The sequence below is a fragment of the Callorhinus ursinus genome, unplaced genomic scaffold (genome assembly GCF_003265705.2).
Source record: "Callorhinus ursinus isolate GAN/ISIS: 27379988/994484 unplaced genomic scaffold, GSC_fseal_2.0 scaffold9, whole genome shotgun sequence".
NCBI lineage: Eukaryota > Metazoa > Chordata > Mammalia > Carnivora > Otariidae > Callorhinus > Callorhinus ursinus.
This window is the reverse complement of record NW_027397071.1, coordinates 6,137,720-6,160,705: the sequence shown is the minus strand read 5'-3', so window position 1 is coordinate 6,160,705 and position 22,986 is coordinate 6,137,720. Positions and strand designations below refer to the sequence as shown.

At 38.4% G+C, this 22,986-nt stretch overlaps 1 protein-coding gene across 6 annotated transcripts in view; it reads left to right on the top strand.

Annotated features, from left to right (window-relative positions):
- MAGI3 (membrane associated guanylate kinase, WW and PDZ domain containing 3) overlaps positions 1–22,986 on the top strand; it is a 235,716-nt gene that overhangs the window by 167,589 nt on the left and 45,141 nt on the right. For 5 of the 6 annotated variants that reach the window (XM_073896110.1, XM_025872449.2, XM_025872448.2 and 2 more), the window contains exons 5-7: positions 4,303–4,477; positions 7,557–7,636; positions 19,111–19,168. In XM_073896110.1, coding sequence (XP_073752211.1) covers positions 4,303–4,477; positions 7,557–7,636; positions 19,111–19,168 — 313 coding nt within the window. The remainder of the gene's footprint in view (positions 1–4,302; positions 4,478–7,556; positions 7,637–19,110; positions 19,169–22,986) is intronic. The other variant, XM_025872450.2, reaches the window with a different exon arrangement.

Genomic DNA, 22,986 nt, shown 5'->3' with positions numbered 1-22,986 from the left:
TAATTGAGAATATAAGTAGGAAGCTACAGAATCACAGCAGAACTAATTTCAGCGCTATTTTTATAACATGTTTATTCAAAACACTAGAATATGAACTTCATGAGGGCTGGAAGTTTTGCTTTTGTTCATTGCTGTACCCCTTGCACCATAAACAGTGCCTGGCACAAAGTAGGAACGAAAAGAATATTTTATTAATACCCAAAAAATGAATGACTTTGATTACATCCCCAAATTTGTAGAACCCATTACCATATTATTTTCCCAAACCATCTGATGTTTTCTTTCATCGGCTACTAAAATTTGCTGTGTATATTGTATTTACTGTCTTACTTACATCCACATTTCTGCCCTCCTCCAGAGTGGGAGTCCTGTCTTATAGTCCTAACACCTCACATAGTTATGATACATAATATGTTTGGTGTTAAGTTAATTACTCCTGTATACTTGGGTGTAGAGACTGAGAAAGGCCTAAAAGGTTTAGGTGAATTCACATCTAATTCTTCAGGGGCTGGTAAGGGAAATTGTCATACAGTAGAGCCTTTTGATATTGATGTCAGCTTTGTTTTCCCACAGAATTAAGTCTGTTAACATTTTTAAATGTTTAAGACTGGAATTACAGACCATGAATCTGTCCCAGTGTGGGAGTTTATATATTCTTATTTTGAGGGGGGGAAAATGTTCTGTTTTTACTTCCTAATGCAGATCTTCTCAGTGACCACTGCAGTTCCTTCAGAGGGAAACCTCTCTGTGCTCCCCATAGCTTTATGTTTGTCATGTAAGCCAGTTGTTAAACCAGACATTACTAACTTTTTGACGTTAACATTTAAAGGGAGTGTATCCGAGAGTGGGAGGCAGTTTGTATACTACCTCTTGTGTGTGGATACCATAGGGCACTTCCACTGTATTATATATTTCTTTGTAAGAGAAAATATTCGGACTATTTTAAGGAAAAAGAAAACAGTAAAAGACAGGACTAATAGCCCTTGGTTTTTTCTGAATAAGTACTAACTCTAGTTGTTAACTTCTTGAAAGTTGTGGAGATAGGCTTTTTGTGTTGCTTTTGGGGACTAGAATTCCTGCCTTGAAAAATCAGAAAATTGTTGGGGATGGAAGTGGTGAGGGGATAGTTAAAGATTTATTTGTATCCCCAATATGTATATTATTTTATATCTTGCTGAAGAATTCATGTGAGAATGCTAATACGCCCATGTAGGATGACATATGTTATATAATAATGCTAAAATTTTTTTCCAAGTATTGGTTGTTACATAAACTGTATTTTCAAGTCATTGACTATTAAGCGAACTCTTTTACACAGTTATTTCAAACTATGTTCAGAAAAGTATGAGACATCATAGAGTTGCTTTTGTTTTCCTCCAACATACTTCTGTCCCAAGATTGTAACTCCCTTCCAGATTGATTTACACATTGGGTGCCTTTTAATTTCTGTCACTTTTTTGCCTGGAGAATGAATCGTGGGTTTTATTCTAGCTATGCATTCAACAAATATTTATTGAGCACCTGCTAGGCTAGTAAGTGCTGGCATTTTTCTAACAGCTAAGAATAAAGCACTGAACAAAACAGACAAAAACTCTGGTCTTCATGAACTTTGCCTTCTAGTGGGAGAGAAAAAAATTATCCAACATGAATGAATAGCATATGATATATTAGAGAGTGCTAAAGAAAAACAAAGCAGAGAAGGAGCGAGATAAAAAGTAGTGGCTTTTAGATAGAGTGGCAGAAAAGATCTCACTGAGAAGAAGACTTTGAAAGAAGCGATGCTGTAAACCCAAAATATCTGGGAGGAGAACATTCCAGCCAGAGGGAATTTTAAGTACAAATGCCCTGAGGTGAGAGCATGCCTGGAATACTCAGACAAAGGCAAGGAAACAATATAGTTGGATACAACGTGGACAATGCATTATATATGGTTGGAGCAGAGTGATGGAAGGAAATAGAATAGTAAACAATGAGGTCAGTCAGATAATGATTGGGGGTGTGTGGAAATGCATTTATGTTATGTAGGATCTTATATATCGTTGGAAGAATTTTGCTTTTTAAAAGAAGAATTTTGCTTTTTATTCTGAGATGAGAAACCATTATAGGGTTTTGAGTAGGAGAGTAACCTGATAAAATGGATTTTAATAGGCTCATTCTGGCTACTGAATTGAAAATAGGCAGTAGAATGGCAGGCATAAATAGTGATACTAATTAAGAGGTTATTGCAGTAATTTATGTGAGAGATAGTGGTTTGGACCTGATGAAAGTGTGACAAGAAGAAGTGGCCTGAGCCAGTAACATTTGCTGACAGACTGGATTTGAGGTCCGCGAGCGCAGAGTCAAAGATCACTTCAAGGGTTTTAACCTGAGTATCCAGAAGAATGGAGTTGCTTTTAGTGAGATGAGGTAGATTGTAAGAGGAGTCAGTTTGGATTGGAAAAGGGTAGTAGGAGCTCCAGTTGGGATATTTAAGCTTGAGATGCTCATTAGACATCCAAATGCAAATGTCCTGTTTGAAGTTGGATTTAAAAGTCGATGTCTGGTCTGAAGATGCATATTGGGACATCATCAGCATAAAACTTGCAGAGCAGTGACACTCAATGAGATCACCAAGAAAGTAACTCTAGAAAGAGAAGAGAAAATGTCCAGAGACGGAACCCTGAGAAGACCCTCTACTACGTGGAGCTCAGGGAGACTGAGAAGAGCCCGTGAGATAGAAGGCACACAGGAGGGTGGAGGGGCCCAGAAGCCAGGGGAAGAGAATGATCAGCTATGTCAGATGCCACCGATAAGTCAGATAAGATAGCCACTGAGAACTGATCATTGGATTTAGCTATGTGGAGGAGACAGGGTCATCCAGTGAGATTAGGGCTGAGGGAGAAGTAATGGTAGATTTAAGAAGAAAAGTATGAAGGAGTTATCCAGGGGAGTGTCCGAGTGAACGGACTAAAGGAATTTCCTGTGATTATCATATACCATTAAATGCCCTCTTGTGGTTAGTTATCAGCTACATGTGCCTCCGTAGAGTAGGTGGAGAGATATAAGCAGACTTCTGCCTCAGCCGGGCACGTATGCTGAAGTAAGGTTGAGGCAAAAGACCCAGTAGTGTTTGCAAGGGAGCGACGATCATGGCTGATCACGGAACTTAAGTTGCCTGAGTAGGACAATGAGGACATGGCGAGGGCCCAGATGGGGGGTGAGGGACGGTGAAGGGTAGTAAGTAGCTGTATTAATGGGTTCTAGAACTTGATTGGATAAAGGACAGTGAGAGTGGAAGTACTGTATGTAATGATATCTAAGGCGTCTTCTAAGATTCTCTGATTCCTAGACATTGCCCGCAGTCTGGAGTTGTCGTAAGTTCAAAGTGCAGGAATTGTGAATTCCCTAGATGGTAACCAAATTTTAGTATTCTTACCTACGTCGTGGACTCTGGGACTCTCGAAGGATTGTGGTATCACCAACAGAGAATTATACTTAACGACAGAAAGTCTATTGAGCGTAATTTTTAAAAACTAGTATTATGTTAAAGGCCTTTGTTAAATATGTGTGAGACAGGTTGGTAGAGCAGTTCAGAGTGTGGACCACCTAGATTTGAATCCTGACTTTGTGTTATCAGCTGTGTGACCTTGACTAAATTAACCTCACTGTGCCTTAGTTTCTTCATCCATAATCTAAAAAACATAAGAGTAATAATAAATCATCACAGGGCTGCTGTGAGGATCATGAGTTCCTATATGTAAAGTGCTCCAAGTAGAGCCTGGCCCATGAAAGGACCGTGTAAGCGGCCCTGCAGACGTTGCTGTCAGTCGTACACTAACTGATACATATTCACAATATTCCCAGTTGATCCCAGTGTTGCTTGTCGCTTCTTTCCCAGACTGGCGTCAGAGGTCCTGTGACTGGGTTAATGTCACTTAGCAGATGAAAAAAATTCAGTATGTCTCTTTGTTACCTCAAAAATGATAGCAGAACAGGGTGCCTGGGTGGCTCAGTTGGTTAAGCGACTGCCTTCGGCTCAGGTCATGATCCTGGAGCCCCGGGATCGATTCCCGCATTGGGCTCCCTGCTCGGCGGGGAGTCTGCTTCTCCCTCTGACCCTCCCCCCTCTCATGTGCTCTCTCTCTCTCATTCTCTGTCTCTCAAATATATAAATAAAATTTAAAAAAAAATGATAGCAGAACGTGGACATAACACACATGGAAGTTTGCAATAAGTGTTTGTCATTTTGTTGGAAACGAAGAGAGCTCTTTGAAGGGAGTGTAACTTTACCTGCTTCGCACGCTGCTCTGTGTTCAATGGCAGAAAACGGAGAGAGGCGTTCTGAGTCATCTGATTGGATGAAGACTGTCCCGAGTTATAACCAAACTAATAGCTCCATGGACTTCAGAAATTATATGATGAGAGATGAGAATCTGGAACCACTGCCCAAAAACTGGGAGATGGCCTACACCGACACGGGGATGGTCTACTTCATTGAGTAAGCAAATGTCTGTATCTCTCCTAACACGCCCTGTCACTGTGAGGCTTGGCTTACCATTGCTTTATCCTCATTCACAAGGCTTCCGTTTCTTTTGTCTTTCTTTAAAAAATTTTTTCATAACAAGTAACAGTTGATTCTTTAATCTGATGATTTCCCTGGATGATATTTCGTTTTTATTTGACTTGAATAAAGGACTTCTGGTTTTATAAAAACAGGAGGATTAAAAACAGTTTTATCACTAATCATGAAAAATGTAGGCATGGAGGGTATTTTGCCTTGATGTTTTTTTAAACTTTTGATAGATTGTCCAACTTATTGAACATTTCAAGAATTACCATCCTGTGGAGGGAGGGCATATGTATTATCTGAGCTGAATATTTTCAGTTCTAGATGTATTCAGGCAATACAGTTGAATAATATAGGAGGGAAATATCACTGATCCTCAGACTCATTGGTACAATATAAATTGACAAACCCTAATTTATGAGAAAGAGCTATTAATGTAAATATAAATATAGAGATATAGAATACCACGTGTATTTGATCAACCTAAAATTTTATATGGTTTACACCAGAGAATAATAATATGCCAATAATTTTTTGGAAGTTTCATTATGAAGCATTTTTATATTCTTATGCAACTATAATTCTCATCTTTTAAAATAATTTCCACAGAGGCAGAATATGAGTGTAGTGAAGTTACAGAATACAACAGGTAAATAACAATTAAAATATTGAGGGCTGGACACTACAGTCAAGGAATACACACTTAAAAATGAGTTAGGGGTGGGAGACTTGAATCTGTTTCCTCACTTGGTCCCAAGTTCCACATCTTTCCCATAGAGTGAGCATCTTGCTTTACCAAGTGGAATTACAGTATTTGAAAGACATAGATTTTGTGTTAATTTTATTCTTTTTACCATACATGGTACAGTGTTGATTATATTATACATGTACATAAACATTAATGACATGGATTTTGCAAAACAGACAAAATTAGGTATACTCTTGGTAATTTAGACTTTTGGCTTTCATTCTCATTTCAGTACTAAATCCCCAAGTAAAGTATGGAGTCATCAGAAGTGGCTAGAGTATCTTCAGAAGCAGAGTATGAGACATTGAACCTGATAGTGCTTTATCCTGTAAATGGGGATAGGTTAGTAAATTGTAGAGAGAGGAGAGAATTTATAAAAGAAATGCCTTTAGAGTTGAACGTTATTAAAATGCATTAAAGACCTAGATATAAGACCTGAAACCATAGAACTCCTAAAAGAAAACAGAGGGGCAAAATTTCATGGCATTGAATTTGGCAGGGACTTCTTGGATACAGAAACTACAGGCAACAAAAACAAAAATAGACAAACAGGACTTCATCAGACTTAAAAACTGTGCAGCAAAGGGAAGCACTCAATGAGTGGAAAAACAGCCGGGAGAATAGGAGCAAATATTTGCAAACCCATATCTGATAAGGGGTTTATAACCACAATATAGCTGAATAGTATTTGCTGCTGTAGCTAATGTATTTGATCTGTGTTACTACTGCTGTTAAATCACGCATCTGTAAGAAAATAGGTTTGTAGCCTTCAGCTATTATGTTTTGGGTATAGCCCCTATGGACATTTCTTTACCTTGGGAAATACTGGGTAAAATCCTAGTAGATTGCCTACATCTGCTAATTTAGCAATAAAAATTTTGGAGCATTGGAACCAAAGTTAAGCTTTTCTCAAGTAGCAATTTTGAATTTGGTTTAGCAAGATACATGCATGTTTGTTTGTTTTTTTTTCTAACAGTCTGCATGCTACTAAGCCTCTTTGGAGTCCTGATCCTTTTCCTGTTGCTAAAATCCATTTAACGGGCTTGAGTGTGGAGAAATTATCACTTTGACAGAATGGATAACACAGACTTTCTAGAAACAATCCCAGTTTCTCCTATGCAGGTTATCCATTATTCAGCATACAGAAGTGTTTCTACCAGTCTACCAGCTAGTATTATACCTGGCAATGTGTAAGAAGGGGTTGCAATGGCCCTAAGTAGCTCAGGAGTTAGAAAAGGCGTAGAAGGTATGATTAATTCCCTGAAACCATTGGCTTAATTTCCTAAGAATTAATTATATAAAGGATAGGGAGTTTATCTCATGATAAAAACACCAATGAATGATATTTTTTATTCACGTTATTCTCACTCTACTTTGATAATAACTTTAATTTACATTTTGTTGTCTTCCGGTATATTTTCCTCCATGGTGTTTTCTTTCTTTAATATCCTCATATTTCAGATGTTTGTACTATACCACTGTCTACTCAGCAGTGTGATGGCTTTGTTTCCACATTGGTATCTACTGCATGGTGACACTGCTCCTTGAAGCATCTGTTGCCTGCTTCATAAAAAGGAGTGTGTGTGAGGGGCGGGGGGGGGGGGGGGGGGGGGGGGGAGGCTTTTGGGTCTGCCTTCTTTTTTTCATTCAGTATATGATCCATAGTTTGTAGAGTAGACTTTAACTGTACCCATCATTTTTACTTTCATGCTGCAGAAATAGATACTTGAAGACTTTTTATTTTATGAAACTTTCATTTTAAAGAACCCTTTTGAGGGCAGGGGAATCTGTTTAGCACTATATCGCCAGCCGTCAGCACACAGTGCCACACATCACAGGTACTCAAGAAATAGAGTGTTTTTTGAAGGGAGGGAGGAAGGAATTCAGCCAGCACCAAACCAAGTTTTCAAGGCAGCTTTTTCAACTGGATAATGCACAGTATGGGGCTATGTGCCCAGCCCACCCTTTGAAATATTTTTGACTGCTTAAGTCAGTGTCTGTTATTCTGTACTTGGCATTTTACCCCTTCTTTTAGCGTCTTCTTTCTCAGATTAGTGCCTCTAGGATTACCTTCCCTGTATGGCAGTTTTGAAGGAGCAGATTGAGAACAATAGGATTATTGAATCAGAGGTGTGCAAACAGAGCCTGTAGGAGATAAATGTGCAGACATCATATACCTTTCAGTCACTTTTAATCTTTGCTTTTGAAATACTTTCCTCCCTCTTTATTTTACTGTTTCTAATTGAAATCTTTATTCTGCAGCCACAATACCAAGACAACCACCTGGTTGGATCCTCGTCTTTGTAAGAAAGCCAAAGCCCCTGAAGACTGTGAAGACGGAGGTAGAGATTCAGAAATCTTTTATACTGTACTTATTCACTTAATCCTTCTTGTTTTTCTTGCTTGAATAGTGAGTTTTCCAAAATCCTAAACAAACCATAATGTGCATAAGCACATAAGCAGTGGGTGGATATCATATTCAGCTGACTCTTCACAATTGTGTCATTGCATCTAATTTTATGAGAGACTTTATTTCTCTTTTTGAGAATTATACAATGAAATCCTTGTTAAGAGTCTTAATAAAAATGAATTGTCCTTTTTTCACATTCGTTTTAAAGAAAAAGTTTTCAATTTCTAAATAAATATTTTAATAAATTAGATACATTCTTAACCACAGGGTAGCCTCATCATGGCTATTGAACCTTCAAAAATATATTTAATTTAGTATCACGAGGATGGATTTGTTAGTATTTATGGCTATTCTTTCATTTAGAGCATCAGTAGAAACTGAGTGAAAGTCTCTAATATATCCCACCCCCCACCCCACCCACACACAGTTTTTACTGCCTAGTAGAAAAATTTCTCTAAGAATTTTTAGGTAATAATGCTTGTCTATCTTATGTATTATATAGTTTTTAATAGTATAGTCTTGCACATATATATAGACTTTACCCCAACCAAAACTGTTTGCTATGCCTTCTTGAATATAGAGTGAAGATGAAGAAAATTTGCATTCATTTTGTATCACCGTATCAGAAATTATTTACCTTGGTTAAAAATGAATGGCTGCGAATGAGTTTCAGATAGTCCTCCAATAGGTTGAACTCCAATCTATTAAAAAAATTAAACAATTTATATATTTTGTTCAGCATGACTGCAATATTAAGAATTTTTCTAGGAACAACCAATTGGAAAATGGAATTATTTTAAAATTGTTTGCAGTGATATAAAAAAATTAGATACCTTGGAGCAAATTCACTGAAAGGTGCACAGATCTACTGAAAGATGCACAAGACACACTGAAAACAACAAAATATCCCTGAAAGAAATTAATGAAGACTTGAAATAATTGAGGAGATACACTGTGTTCACAGATAGAATGACACAGTATCGTTAATGATGTTCATTTTCCTTAAATTGATATCTAGATTTAGCACAATCCCAATCAAAATCCTCTAAGTCTATCTTGAAGAAATTGATGAGCCAATTCTAAAATATATATAGCTCCAGTTAGCCAGATAGTCTTTTAAAAGGACAGAGGTAAAGGGTGTAGACTACCAGATTTGAAGAGTTACTATAAAGCTCAGTAACCAAGACAGTGTGGCATTGACATAAGAATAGATAAGTAGAGGGCGCCTGGGTGGCTCAGTTGGTTGGGCGACTGCCTTCGGCTTAGGTCATGATCCTGGAGTCCCAGGATCGAGTCCCGCATCGGGCTCCCTGCTCAGCGGGGAGTCTGCTTCTCCCTCTGACCCTCTTCCCTCTCATGCTCTCTATCTCTCATTCTCTCTCTCTCTCAAATAAATAAATAAAATCTTAATAATAATAATAAAATAAATAACAAGGCTCACTTTAGATTTAAAAAAAAAAATAGACAAGTAGATCACTGGAACAGAATAGAGAATCCAGAGATAGATGCACACATATGTAATCACTTAATCTACAGCCCAGGTGCCAAATCAGTTCAATGAGAGGAGGAAGATCTTTAACAAATGGTGCTGGAAGAACTGGGTGGATATTCGTAAGGAAAAATGAACTTCAACTGTACCTCACTCCATACACAAATTAATTTCAGGTGGATCAAAGACCTAACCATAAAAGCTAGAACCCTAAAGCTTTTAGAGGAAAATTTAGGCGAATATCTTCATAATTTCAGGATTAGCAAAGATTTCTTAGGCCACAGAAAGTGTGAACCATGAAAGAAAAACTTGATAAATTGGACTTAATAAAAATTTTAAATTTTTATTCATCAAAAGACACCATTAAGAAAATGAAGAGACAAAGTCGTAGGGCATGTGATATGTATCTGACAAAGGAATTATATCCTGAATCTATAAAGAATGGTTATAACTCATTAACTAGAAGACAAACAACCAAATTTTTAAATGGGCAAAATATTTAAATAGACATTTCACCAAAGAAGATCTGCAAATGCCCAATAACCACTAGAGAAGATACTTAACATCATTAGTTATTGAGGAGATGTGAATTAAAACCACAGAGAGACGCCACCTTATATCCACGAGAATGACTATAATCAGAAAAGACAGATAATAACAAATGTTGGTGAGGATGGGAAGAAATGGTAACCCTGGTACAGTGCTGGGCAGAATATAAGATGGTACAGCTGCCTTGGAAAACAGTTTGGCAGTTCCTTAAAAAGTGAAATACAAATTTACCCTATCACCTAACAATTCCACTCCCCAGTCATCTACCCAGGAGGAATGAAAACATATGTCCACACAAAGACGTGTCTGTAAATATTCATAGAATCACTATTCAAAATAGCCCCAAAGTGGAAACAGCTCAAATGTCCACCAACTAATGAATGGTTAAACAAAATGTGTAATCATCCAGTGGAATACTAGTCAGCAATAAAAAGGAATGAAATAGTTTACGTACTACAACATGAGCAAATCTCAGTGTGTTGTGCTAAGTGACAGACACTAGACACAAAAGACCAGCTACTACAGGATTCCATTTGTATGAAATGTCTGGAATAGGCAAATCTATAGAGACAGAAGGGCAAATCAGTGGTGGTTGCCCAGTGGTGAGGATGGGAATAGAGATTAAATCACATGAGGGATCTTATTGGGGCGATATAAATGTTCCCAAACTGGATGTGGTGATGGTTGCACAACCCAGTAAATTATTAAAACTCCTTGAATTGAACACTTAAAACATTAATTTTATGATATGCAAAATATACCTCAATAAAGTTGTTTTTCCAAAATGGCCAAAGAACTTGGCCACTTCACCAAAGAAGACAGAGGACTAGACAGGAAGGACATGAAAAAGGTGTTCATGATCATTAGCCATCACTACAGTGAGAGGCATTCACATTCCCTGGAAGGGCTGGAGTCGAATACGCTGAGAGCACCAAAGACAGGGGAGACTGTAGAGCAGCTGCAACTTTTACTAGTTGGTGGTGATGTGACATTACGTGAACATTTTGGAGAGCTTTTGGCAGTTGCCCATGAGGACTTGTCTCGAGAAACGAAAACACACGTTCCCAAAAAGACTCCACCTGAATGATACGACAGCCGTATTCATAACTCAAACCTGGAGACATTCCAAATACCCATCCACAGAAGAATGGATAAACGATTTTTGGTATATTCATGCAGTGAGATACTAACTCATCAGTAAAAAGAAAAAAACTGTTGATAACACTCAACAATCTCAGAAACTTGCTGAATAGAAGAAGCCAGACACAAAAGAATGGGTACTCACTTAGCCGTTAAAGTCCGAGAACAGGGAGACTCGTCTATGCTGATAGAAGTTGGAAAATGAGGCGGGGAAGGGGGAAGTGAGTGAATTGAAATAACTCTCTGGAATGATGAATATATTCTCCGCCTTGTTTGGGGTGGCAGTTAGGAAGGCACATGCAATTGCCCACACTCATTTTTTTCTTTTATAACTGAACGAGCACTTAAGATCTCTTGTATTTTGTTGGATGTTAATAACATACCGCCCTTGTCTATAAGGCTTTCATCATTAAGTTCCGTATGGTGAAATCAGCTACTGTCAAGGTAAACTAGAATATGTAATACCAGATAATTTGACTTTTTTAAGCCTGTGAATGTGGTGTTAGCCTTCACAGGCACGTCGCTCTTGCTGGTCTTCATGCCTTTTCCTGCACACTGATCCTTCCAGTTCACTTCTCTGCCTCTTCCTGTTTTCCCCTCACAGAATGAATTTATTGCCAGAGCTCTAATTATTAATTTACTATAGCTGGCCCATTATTGAATCTCTAGTATTGTCCTGTTTTGAATTCTGTAATACATAACTTGTATTAACTTTATCTCCATAAATTAAAAACACGTAGAGACTTTAAAAAAAAAAATTGCCCTAGTAGCCCTTCTAATACACTTGTTTAAAACTCACTGACATCTTTCTTCTAAAGTCACCCCATCCCCATCCCTCTTTCTGGCACAGGTACCATGCTCACAGTCCTCTGGGCCAGGTGATCGGAGGCAGATTTGCTGCTTCTTCCTCTCCTCTTGCTCTGTTCCCTATCCAGTTCCCAATCCCCATTGCTTTTTCTTTTTTTGCCAATATATTAGTATGAAAATTTTCCAATGTATAGGAAAATTGAGAGAACTTGATAGTAATTTGCCCACCACTGAGATATTACAATGAACATTTTGCCATTTTGGCTTTCTCACGTAGCTGTCTATCCGTATGCTTTTATATCTTTTAGATCTTTTTTCTTTTAAATCTTCCTCCATCCCTCCAGTCACCACAGACTTGAAGTATCCTTGGTGCTCTTGTCCTACAGTCATTTCTTCTCCTTTAGTATGTTCTGTGTGCTGGGGATCTCCAAAATGATGGTGCTCAAATTATCTATTGATGTACAGGAAGAAAATGTTAGAACTTATTTTGCGTAACGTTCCTACTGGGAAAAAAAATGGAAGTTTCTTTACTATTTTGCATACAGATTGACAATGCGTTCTTTTTTATTCTGTATGTCAGATGATCACGTACAGCACCCAGAGTGTCTTGAGGGAAAAGTGGACGTAGCACCGTTACTTTTGTCAAGGGCACTGTAAAGTTTTACGGTTCACTTGTGCCCAGTTAAGGGGATATATAGACTTTGTAACTTCGTTTTTAATTCATACACGACTGAAATGTGGCTTAAAAAGATTTCTGCAAAGATACTGCCTGTTGAACATAATACAAATATGCAAGCCCAAGCGAACAGTAAGTAAACAGCAGAGAGCTGATGCTTCACATACCTCATGTGAGCTTTTTAAAACCACATTGATGTAAAATTGATAATTGTTCATTTCGTCTTTATCTCCTTTTTTATTCTGCTTTGTGTATGCTTTATTATGTACATAGTAGTAGTATGGGACAAATATTTATGAATAACCATATACGTCTTGGAAGTACATGTTAAATGTTTTGCTGATAAGGCTACATGATCCAAAATCTTTGGCCACGTTGGCTATGAATCTTTCTAGAATATAACTGCCTTATACCTCTCCCTTGCTCAGATACCTGTAATGGCTCCCTGCAGTCACAGAATAAAGTCTAGTTTACAATTGAACCATATTCTGTATTTCTTTTTCAAAGTATTTTCTTTTTTTTTTTCCCCAAGTATTTTCATGTCACAAATATGACATCATTTTTGTCTTTGCCTCTGCCATGTGCCCATCTCCTCGGCCAGGAACAAGCCTCGCTCACTCCCTGTGTCCACCTGGCTCAGACCTACTCACCCTCCTAAGCTCGGTTCTAGAGTCTAATTTCTTTGTCACCTCCTGTCATTCTCTGCAGGTCAGAATTAGGTGTTCCCTTCTCTGTGCTCAGAAGTACCATATGACATATTTCTACTGGAGCATGTGTTAACAGTGCAGTGTAACCAGATACATACACTCCGTAGGAGCAGTGACTTTGTCTCACTTATCTACCTGTCCGTTCAGTAGAGGCTTAGATGTTTGGAAGGAGGGGAGAAGGAAAGGAAGGAATGGAAAGAAGCTACTCTATCCCCCAGATTATTTCAGTCTCCTTCTTGAAAATATTTTTTAAACTCTATGAAGTTCTGGGCGGAGGCCATAAATAGCAAGTCTGTCTTTGTTCACTTGTTGGGAGTCAGTAGAGAAATAAGACCCAGGAAGCAGAGGGATGGGTTAGAATGCTAGCTCTGCATCTACGTGGGCTTACTGGTATCTTACCCCTGCGGGAAGCAGCCTTCAGCACTCAATCTCTGGCCTCTGACCAGCTAGGGCCTCCTCCCCGAAGGCAGGCATGGCAAATTAGACCAGACTGCACTCTCTGCAGGCGACAGTGAGGGAACTCGAGAGGCCCTGAGCCAAGCGTACTGAATTCATTTCTAAAACTCTCCAGTCAGTTAAGATAGACTTTCTTCCTTGGAGAAGAAAGGAAAGGGGCTCCGAGAAACTAGACTGTTTCTCCCATTCTTTCCCCTCTATGGAAATTTGAAAAATTGGATCAGTGTGTCCCCTCAATGCTCTTAACATTAAAAGTGACAATATGTCTTGGTTGGCCCAGGACTAACCCAGCTTATTGCTTTTGTCCCAGCATAATTAGTAATACTGTCCCCTTTTACACTCAAAAGTGGACAGTACATTATATGGTCAACCTAAGCAACCACAGTTGCATTTAGTATTCTAAGAATGTTCAAAACTTTTTGAAAGAAGGGCTACTCTCCATCCCCACAACTGGGTATGCCTTCCTCACATCACCTGTACTTACTGTGGGAACCACACTGTTTGGACCCCTGAGCCTATTTGTTTGATGCTCAGCCAACTGTTAACCACTTCCACTGTGCACTTGGTCTCCTCCCTGAATGGGGGAAGTGGCCCCACAGTATACTCTCTCCCATTACACTATATCTGACTTAACATTGGTGATCTCCACAGTGCTTTGCAGAGTAGATGCTCAATAAGGGATAATAATAATGAAGACATTTTAAATGTAAGTTTTTATAGTTTAAGATGCTTATTGCTTGCATTCTGCTAAACATTTAAGATCTTCTAGAAAAACCTTAGTTTCTAAAACTTGCCCTTTTCCTTCCTAGTCTTCTGATATTCAGAACCCAACTGTATCCTGATGCTATCGCTAATGGTTTAATTGATGTACATATCTATATTCATTCAAATAAAATAAGTGCTTTGGTTAAATAGTTATCTTAAAAATACAACATCAGGAATCCGTTTTATACCCAACTCACCTTTTTTATGATGAAAGATTCCATTTTTACTAAAGGCTAAAAAGTATTAAATGCTGATGGTATTGTGGAGCTTAGAGAATGATAAAAAAGAATTATCAACTGACTACCGCTCCACAATGAGAAAACAATTGCAATTCATATATTTAAATAAGAAAAATATTATTTGGGCAAGAGGAAACAAAGATAAATTCATTGGCTGTAGAACCAACCAGCTGCTTGATATTACCAGAAATGGTTTTTCCTTTTGAATCAGCTTTTGGGGAGAATGCTCTGGCTTCTAGCCCAGAAAGATATGGTGTTAGGTCTTTCCTCTCTCAATAGTAGATAAATACATGTTCTCTTGACCCTACTCCTGCCAGTTCTCAACTAATTTTTTACAACCAAGTTTCAAAAGGAAAAAAAAAAGTCATCTCTTCTTAAGGACTTCACCTCCTGTTTTCCCTCCGACTACTACAATATGCTGACTTCCACCCCCTATCTTTTCAGTGAAAGTGCTTGTCTTAAGGTCACGAATAGCCTCCTGTTTGCCAGATTTCATGGTCTCTTTTCAGCCCTTTGGTTCTCACAGCTTTACAGAGCATGTATTAGTGTTGACCATGCTCTCCTCCCCTGTCGTCTTTGACACCCTTCCCCCTGACTATTCTTACTTTCTCCATCTGCTCCTTAAATTGTGAACACTTCTGAGGTTCTGTTCTCTACCTTATTCCGTTCACAATTTATCCAAGTAATCTTGTCCACTCCTGTGGCTTTTTTTTTTTCTTAAGATTTTATTTATTTATTTGAGAGAGCGAGAGATAACACATGAGCAGGGGTGAGGGAGGGGCGGAGGGAGAGGGAGAAGCAGACTCCCTGCTGAGCAGGAAGCCGGATGCAGGGCTCTATCCCAGGACCTGGAGATCATGACCTGAGCTGAAGGCAGATGCTTAACTGACTGAGCCACCCAGGCACCTCTGCTGTGGCTTTTATTCATTTATTTTTTAAATTTAATTTAATTTTATTATGTCATGTTAGTCACCATACAATACATCATTAGTTTTTTTGTTTGTTTTGGTTTTTTTTTTAAGATTTTATTTATTTATTTGACAGAGACACAGCGAGAGAGGGAACACAAGCAGGGGGAGTGGGAGAGGGAGAAGCAGGCTTCCGGCTGAGCAGGGAACCCTATGTGGGGCTCGATCCCAGGACCCTGGGATCATGACCTGAGCCGAAGGCAGACGCTTAACGACTGAGCCCCCAGGCGCCCCATCATTAGTTTTTGATGTAGTGTTCCACGATTCACTGTTTGCCTATAAGACTCAGTGCTCCCTGCTCTGCTGTGGCTTTTAAACGCAATGTCTCTCAAATCCTTATCTTCCCACATTGCTCTTTTGAGGACCAGGTTTCTGTTTCCATGAAATTGTGAGATATCTCTGCCGGGATGTTCCATAGGCCGCTCGAATGTGTTACCTTCCAAACTGAGCTCAGTCTTCTGTATACCCTCCCCTTCTGCCCTCAACAGTGACGGCACATCCTCCCAGTTGGCTGGGCCCCAGCCGGTTCCCATCCTCAGCTTTCTCCTCACCCATAGTATCCTCTTCATCTTGTTCTCTCAGTTCTGATTTTTAAATGCTTGCCATCTCTTGAGTGTCCACTGGTGCTGAGGCCTGTACTAGGCACTTTTTACATATTGTTTGCCCCCTAAATGCCTCCAAATCCAAATGAATACCGCCTTCCTATTCCCAGAGCTATTCTCATGGTAGGTGTTCAGTCAGTATTTGATAACGTACCTGTTTCACGCCAGAAGAGCCAGGAACCTGGGAACCATCTTGGCCCCCTCTTGTCTTTTCCTCCTTCAGGCTTCGTGGTCAGCACCGAGTCCTGTTACTCTGGCTTCTGTAAACGTTCTCTCTCTCCGTTCCATCTACCACTGCCTTAGTTCTGGCCTTCATGACTCCTTGTCTCGGCTATTATCCATTTTCTTATTTGTCTGTCTTTATTCTCCATGCCATCTATTCCATGCTCTGTTACTGCTGCCCATAATCTCTCTCAAATATAAATTTAATTTTGCCTTTGTCCAGCATAATCAGTTCCATTGTCATCTAAATAAAGATCGCAGTCCTTAACTGGCACTCCTTGTGATTTGGTGCGTGCTTATAAGATAAGCACCTTGCATACAGCCTTCACTCCAGTCCTATCAAATTATCTGTAATTACGGAAAATGCCACCCATTCTTAACCCCTCAGTGCTCTTTGACCTGTTGGAATGGCCCACTTCTCCCCATTTCCAAATCATCCTTTAAGACTGCTCAAACATCACCCTCTTTTAGAAGGCTTTCTTGCTAGTTTACCAGGCAATTGATGTCATCCCTCTGCACACCACTCCCCCAGAAGCTGGTGTTTATCTTTATTATATAGTTTATCTTTTCTGCCTTTCTGCTTAGACTGTGAACTTTTTGAGCTCAAGAACTGTGTTGTGTTTCTAATTATTTTTGCATAAGGAAGAAGAAAAGAGGAGGAAGAGAGAGAGAGGGAAAAAGGGAAGGAAGCCAGTGAATTAATTGACCCACTGGATAGTGTATAAAATGCTGGGTTTTTTAGTTTTGCTTTTATTAACTTTCTTTTGAATGGGCAAATAATAACCACTTCTTTATTCGTTAATCTGCCCTGCAGAAAACTGGCTCATGCTATCAGTGGTAAAGGATTAAAGCCATGACTAAAAGTAACCCAGAAAATAAATTACCATTTTATTTACTCTCCTAAAAAAGGGATGTGCTTTATCTGTCAGTTGCTAATTAAAATGCTGAATCAACTTCCAGATGAATGCTGAAATATATTTATGTTGATCTTTTATCCTTATTAAGTATTAATACATTCTTTTTAGTGAGTTTTTTAGATATCAGATGGTTTCTACAGTTCTTGTAGCTCTCCAGACTTCTAAAGACAGAGGATAAATCCAGTTGTGGTGCAGTAATAGGATCCATCCTCACTCAGCACTACTCAGTTCCCACGCTATTTCAAGAAACTCTCTATTAAAGAAAAAAATCTCTTTCATGGAGGATCCTTAATGGTAACACTTTGGTAATATTATTAAAGAACATTTTTTTTACAGATATAATCCAACAAATACTCTTCTCCCCATAACAGTTACCTGATCATAAAATATTATACCTACTGAATTGACAGTTATTTGCTTCATAGCTGTGGAGGATCAAAGTGAACTGAAGTGTCTCAGTTCTTCTCAGCTGTTTTATTCTGTTTTCACATAGCCATTTTCAACTGTCCCCGTCTTTTCCACCTTAGACATTTCAACCAGGTCCTTCAAAGGAAAAACCACAAAAACCCACCAAGCTTCAAAACCACCAGTCAATACACACACACACACACACACACACACACACACACACACAGGCAGAAAAATATGGTGGGAAAAAAGGGGTGAAGGTGATTCGGAGCTTTTCTCTCCTTTTATTCTGAATGTGAAATAATTTTATTAGAGCGTAATAGTTTGTATATGACATTTTTACTTACAAAGTCAGTGCATCAAAACTACGGCTAAGTAGGAGAAAATTAATAAATCTTTGGATATAATCTAAGCCTGTTTGCTGTCTAGCATATATTGCATGCGTGTGCGTGTTGCATCCTCAGAGGAAAACACTTTAAAAGAAATTGAAAATGAAAGTATGGATCATCATAGTGTATAACTGTGGGTTTAAAAAAAAAACAAACTCCCTCTTGCTGGGCTCCTATGTATAAATTGTTAGCACTAAAACCACCTGCTAGGAACATTCCTGCCAACTTAATCCAGGTCTAATAAAATGATTCTTCAGAAGCCTTAACTTGGAAAACAGAGTGGGAAGGAAATGAGGATTCTTTCTTGACAGAGTCAGTTTCTATTGGAGAGACCAGATTTTTTTTTTTTTAAGCTATCAGAAATTCAGCTACCTTCAGTTTTTCTGGGTATCTTTCATTGGTCAGTTACCTGGAATGAATAATATGTAATAATCCTATGTAAGATATTTCTTTGTTACCAGACACAAATATGGATTCTACACAAGGCACTGTGGTAGTTATTCCACATTTTCCTCCCAAAGCTCAAGTAAGTTCATGCAAGGGAGAGTAGGTATTTTCTTAGATTTTAAGGAAATCTCAGTTGCTTACCTGAAATGAAAAAAATCCAAGGCTGGCCTTTTTTTAGGGGGAGGAGTGGGGCAGAATAACAGAAATAATTGACAAGTCTTCTTTATACGTGGAAGAACGGAACAAGCAGCACTGCTTGTACGGAGCTAGAGGGTTAAGTGTGTCTTGCACCGGCATTATCAAGCTGTTTAAATGAAGGATCTACACCAGATGATTTTTTAAATAATTAACATTTTTATGGCTTCTGATTCAGGTAAACACTTTTGAGTTGAATGTCATCTTTTGTTCTGGGCTCCTAATTACTTGCTGAGACACTCACTAGCTATTGAAGAAGTCACTCAAACTCAAACCGTATTTGTTCTTTGAAAGCGAGTCCTCAGCTTTCTGCCGGTCTCCCAAATATGAGTGTCATGAAATAAAAGACACTTAAATTCACTCATGGTGAATACTTCCCTGTTGGTTTTGAATCTGGCTTTTTACTCCATTTCCTTTTTTTTTTTTCCAGAACTTCCTTATGGCTGGGAGAAAATAGAGGACCCTCAGTATGGGACATACTATGTTGAGTAAGTTTGTTACCTCAGTTACTATTCTCCCAAACGTTTTCCCTTCACTGTACAGCTTTAGGGAATCACCCGAATACAACACTTTATGTTTCCACAATCCAGCTTTCAAGTTTTTCCACTAGGGGAATTAGAAGTAGGGGCAGTGAGCATTTACTTCAGTGGGTCTGGACTCCCCAGAAGTTGGCTTTGAAGTAAATAGAGCAAGAGGGAAGTTACCATGCTGATGAATAGCTGGAAGTGGTCACCATTACTACCACGGCATCTAAAGAGAAAAAAGTATATAGAAAACTGTGAAATGAGGGCATGGACTAGATGAAATGTTAAGGTCACTTCCAACACCACAGACAGCTATTTGGTCATGAAGGCAGCGAAAGCACTCTAAGGGCAGTGAACCGTAATGATCCAGAGTTTTGGAGTACAAGATTAGAAGTGTACTGTCTTTTAGGGCGTTAATCAAGGAACACTTTGGGGGGAAGAGAGTTGCTTCTTACACAGCTGTTATGGTTAAATTTAAACATAAGTGTATGTCGGAGTGGAGCACCGAACACCTGCCTGTGTTAGAGAAATCAGCGTCCTCGGATTTTTCTTTCCCTTTTCTTCATTTATCCAGTTGCGACGTTGTTATGATGAGGGATCGCTTTCTTTCCAAATGCTATAGGTAGAATTTTGACCTCAGGCAAATAACTACATCAGAAACGTTGCTACTGTGTACCTAGAAACTGGGAGTCTGGACCTACTGCCGAGGTAGTGAAGGCCAAATATCATTACCTGAAAAAGTAGCAAACATGGGACTCTTCTAGTTTTATGGTTGCTTATTAATTTTTCATCACTTTTTGGTGTAAACAAATGCCCTTTCCTAGTATTTATCTCTATAGTAAGTATCTCTGACTCCTGTTGTGACTCTGGTCTTTTTCTTTTAACGAAGTATTCTTGACACACAGTGTCACATTTGTTTCAAGTGTACATCTAGTCTTTATTCTAATGTGTAGATTGTTCTTTGAGTCCCTGTGGCTAGAGTTTTGGAATGATTTCTTAAAATCTAACTTGAACCCTAGGAAAACAGCTCAGTTTGACCCTTAGGTATATAACTTCACAGTGTCAACACTTTGGTTCCTTTGGAAGACTCTGCTAATTTTATTTTCATTGTGTTAATGTCTTGCTGATAGTGTCATGTGAAAAGTAGATAGCAGCTCTTTCATTGCTGTTGTTTTTTTCTAAAGCATAGTTAGTTAAAATAAAGAACAATCATTTCTCAGTCAAAGGACTATTGGCGGGCCAACTGGAAAGGTTTTGTGGGATTTTCCCCCCTAGCTGTTTAGTCTATTTAAATTTGTCTTCAGTAGACTATTAATTGCCATTGACACTGCTGAACATTTCTGCAGTAATGATTCTCATTCTCTTATTGTCCATTCCAAGTAAATTTGAATACATGGTCAAGAGGTGAAAGTCGTTTGCCTGTTATAAAATCTTGGGCTAAATGATCTGTTTCTCATTAAGCAAAGATATCATATTGAAGCAACGTCAGGGCGAATCCTGAAGTGACCTGCTCCCATTTATCATGGAGCGTGTGTAAAATAGCGTGAATTAGGGGCAACAGCAGCAGCAACATGATTTTGTGTGATTGTTCCCAGAACGAGCTCATTTTACAGGAGGGTAATTTATTAGATTAAGAAAGAGCAGGCTGTACTCAAGATGCACGTTAGTATGGAGTCAGCTGAGCTATGGAATGTGGCTTGATTCCCAGATTAGTCAGGTTTTGAATCCCGACCATAGTAATCTGCAGTGAGTTTACTGATGGAGATAAAAAGCTGTTACTTGAATGGCTACTCTTTGGCTCTCTCACTTTGTCAAACCAGATGGCACAATGATTGCTTTTGGCAGAGGCTTGTAGTAGTAACACCAACTGCAATGGCACTTTTTCTTTGCAAGTATTTATTTTCGGGGATGAGATTCTGAAATGGATTAATTTATTTTTGAAAGTAAAATTGTTCCAAAAATTTAATGGCAGGCCTTCTATAAGAATGCTTACATATTTAGAAATGTTGTCTTCTTTTATTGCATTAAATGTCTTGGTGTGCTTAGGTTTCAGAGTCAAAATATACATCAGTTTGAATATCTCAGATTCATCATGAAAGAATAAGGGTTTTGTTTGTGGAGGTGAATTTTTAAAATCCACCTATTATACACAAAATGTTAATGCAGATGACATTCCAAGTTATATATCCTATATTTAGTCATGCTTCTTTGCTACCCGTGTGTAATTTTTCCGGTAATCTGTGAGATTCTCCTATCTTACTTCCCATAGCTAGTTATATGGAAAACAAAATCTCTTACATCTTAACAATATTGTGAATATAAGTAACTAAATGAAAAGGAGAATGTTTTAACTTTTATGTTTTGTTTTGTTATTTGGGTAGCGTTTTAATCTAAGTAGTTTAAGGTGACACATGCAGTTACTCCCTGCACTAAAATCTTACATTCTTTTGTCAAAGAATTTTCAGGAAAGGGATTACTCACTTGCAGACTGCTGCTCTCCTCTCCCACACATTACAAAGAGTATAAATACAAATTACTACTTCTTATGTTTTAATGCCTAGGTGGCAAAATGAGTCATTCCAACTGATGACGTTAAAGTGAGCCAGGGTTTATTCTAAACAGGTTTATTCTTTTCTAAGTGTCACTTTCTGGTGGTTTTATTCTTTCAAGAATATGTAAAATGGTAGGTACTGACATGTAAAACTGACATTTTACATGTCAGTACCTAATAAATGATGTTTAAAATGGTCCCTAAGTTAATACCAAAGATCTCCATTTTCCCAGAGGATTTAACAGTTAAAAAGCTCCCCTTGGCAGGAAGCAGAAGCATACTTGAGTTTCAGTGAAATCGCAACCCAAAGAATTTCAAGTGGAACTTGCCGTGTTTATAGAACTCTGAAACTAAATAACTACATCTGTTGCAGAGTTAATAATGCACTGGAAGCCTAAATGACATAGAGAAAACCAGCATTCATTGCCCTGACGGGTCCTTGCTACCCTCCTCCATCACCACGATTAATGTTCACAGATGGCAAAGTAATTATCCAAGTTGTATGACTATTTGTATGCAAATTTTGTAATATTCAGCCTATCTAAAGGCAGTCATAATCTGAGATTCTCATGATTTGATGTTTGATTGTTGGTATTTGCTAATGTCACTTCTCATTAAAATGAATTCTACTGGAAAATGCTATCAGTTGGCTGAAATATATTTGTACCATGGAAGTGCTAGAATGTAATTCCCAATGCTTCTGTATCAGAACCTATTTAAATAACTTCTGTTCAGTAGTTGCATTCTTAGCCAACTTCCCCTTGACTGATTTGCCAGACCAACCAGTGCTCTGCTCCCCCAGTGAAATATCCTATTGCCCATCATGTATCGACTCTTGTTAGCCAATCGCTCAGCCTTGGTCTCCGCATGCTGTTCTGCTTTCCCCCACAGACTTGTGTGCTTTCCAAGGCAGTTGTGAATGCTCCCAAATCAGCAATACCAGTTAAATTTATATTATGATTATGTAATTATTTTAATTATTATATAATTATGAAAAAAGTTGAGTGTGGAAGAGTTGTTCTACAATACAAATTGGTAAAAGCAAATCTCTCTCTCAGTTGTTCTGCTTAACTGATGTGGGTGAGTCAGTTGGGAAAATAATAGTAAAATTCAAGAAAGCTTCTATACTCAGATTTTTCCAAAAGCATCTTTACAGCTACTTCATTTTAAAGAAACTTGAATTAAAATCCTCCTACCATTAACTGCCTTTTAGAAAACGAACTGATCCATT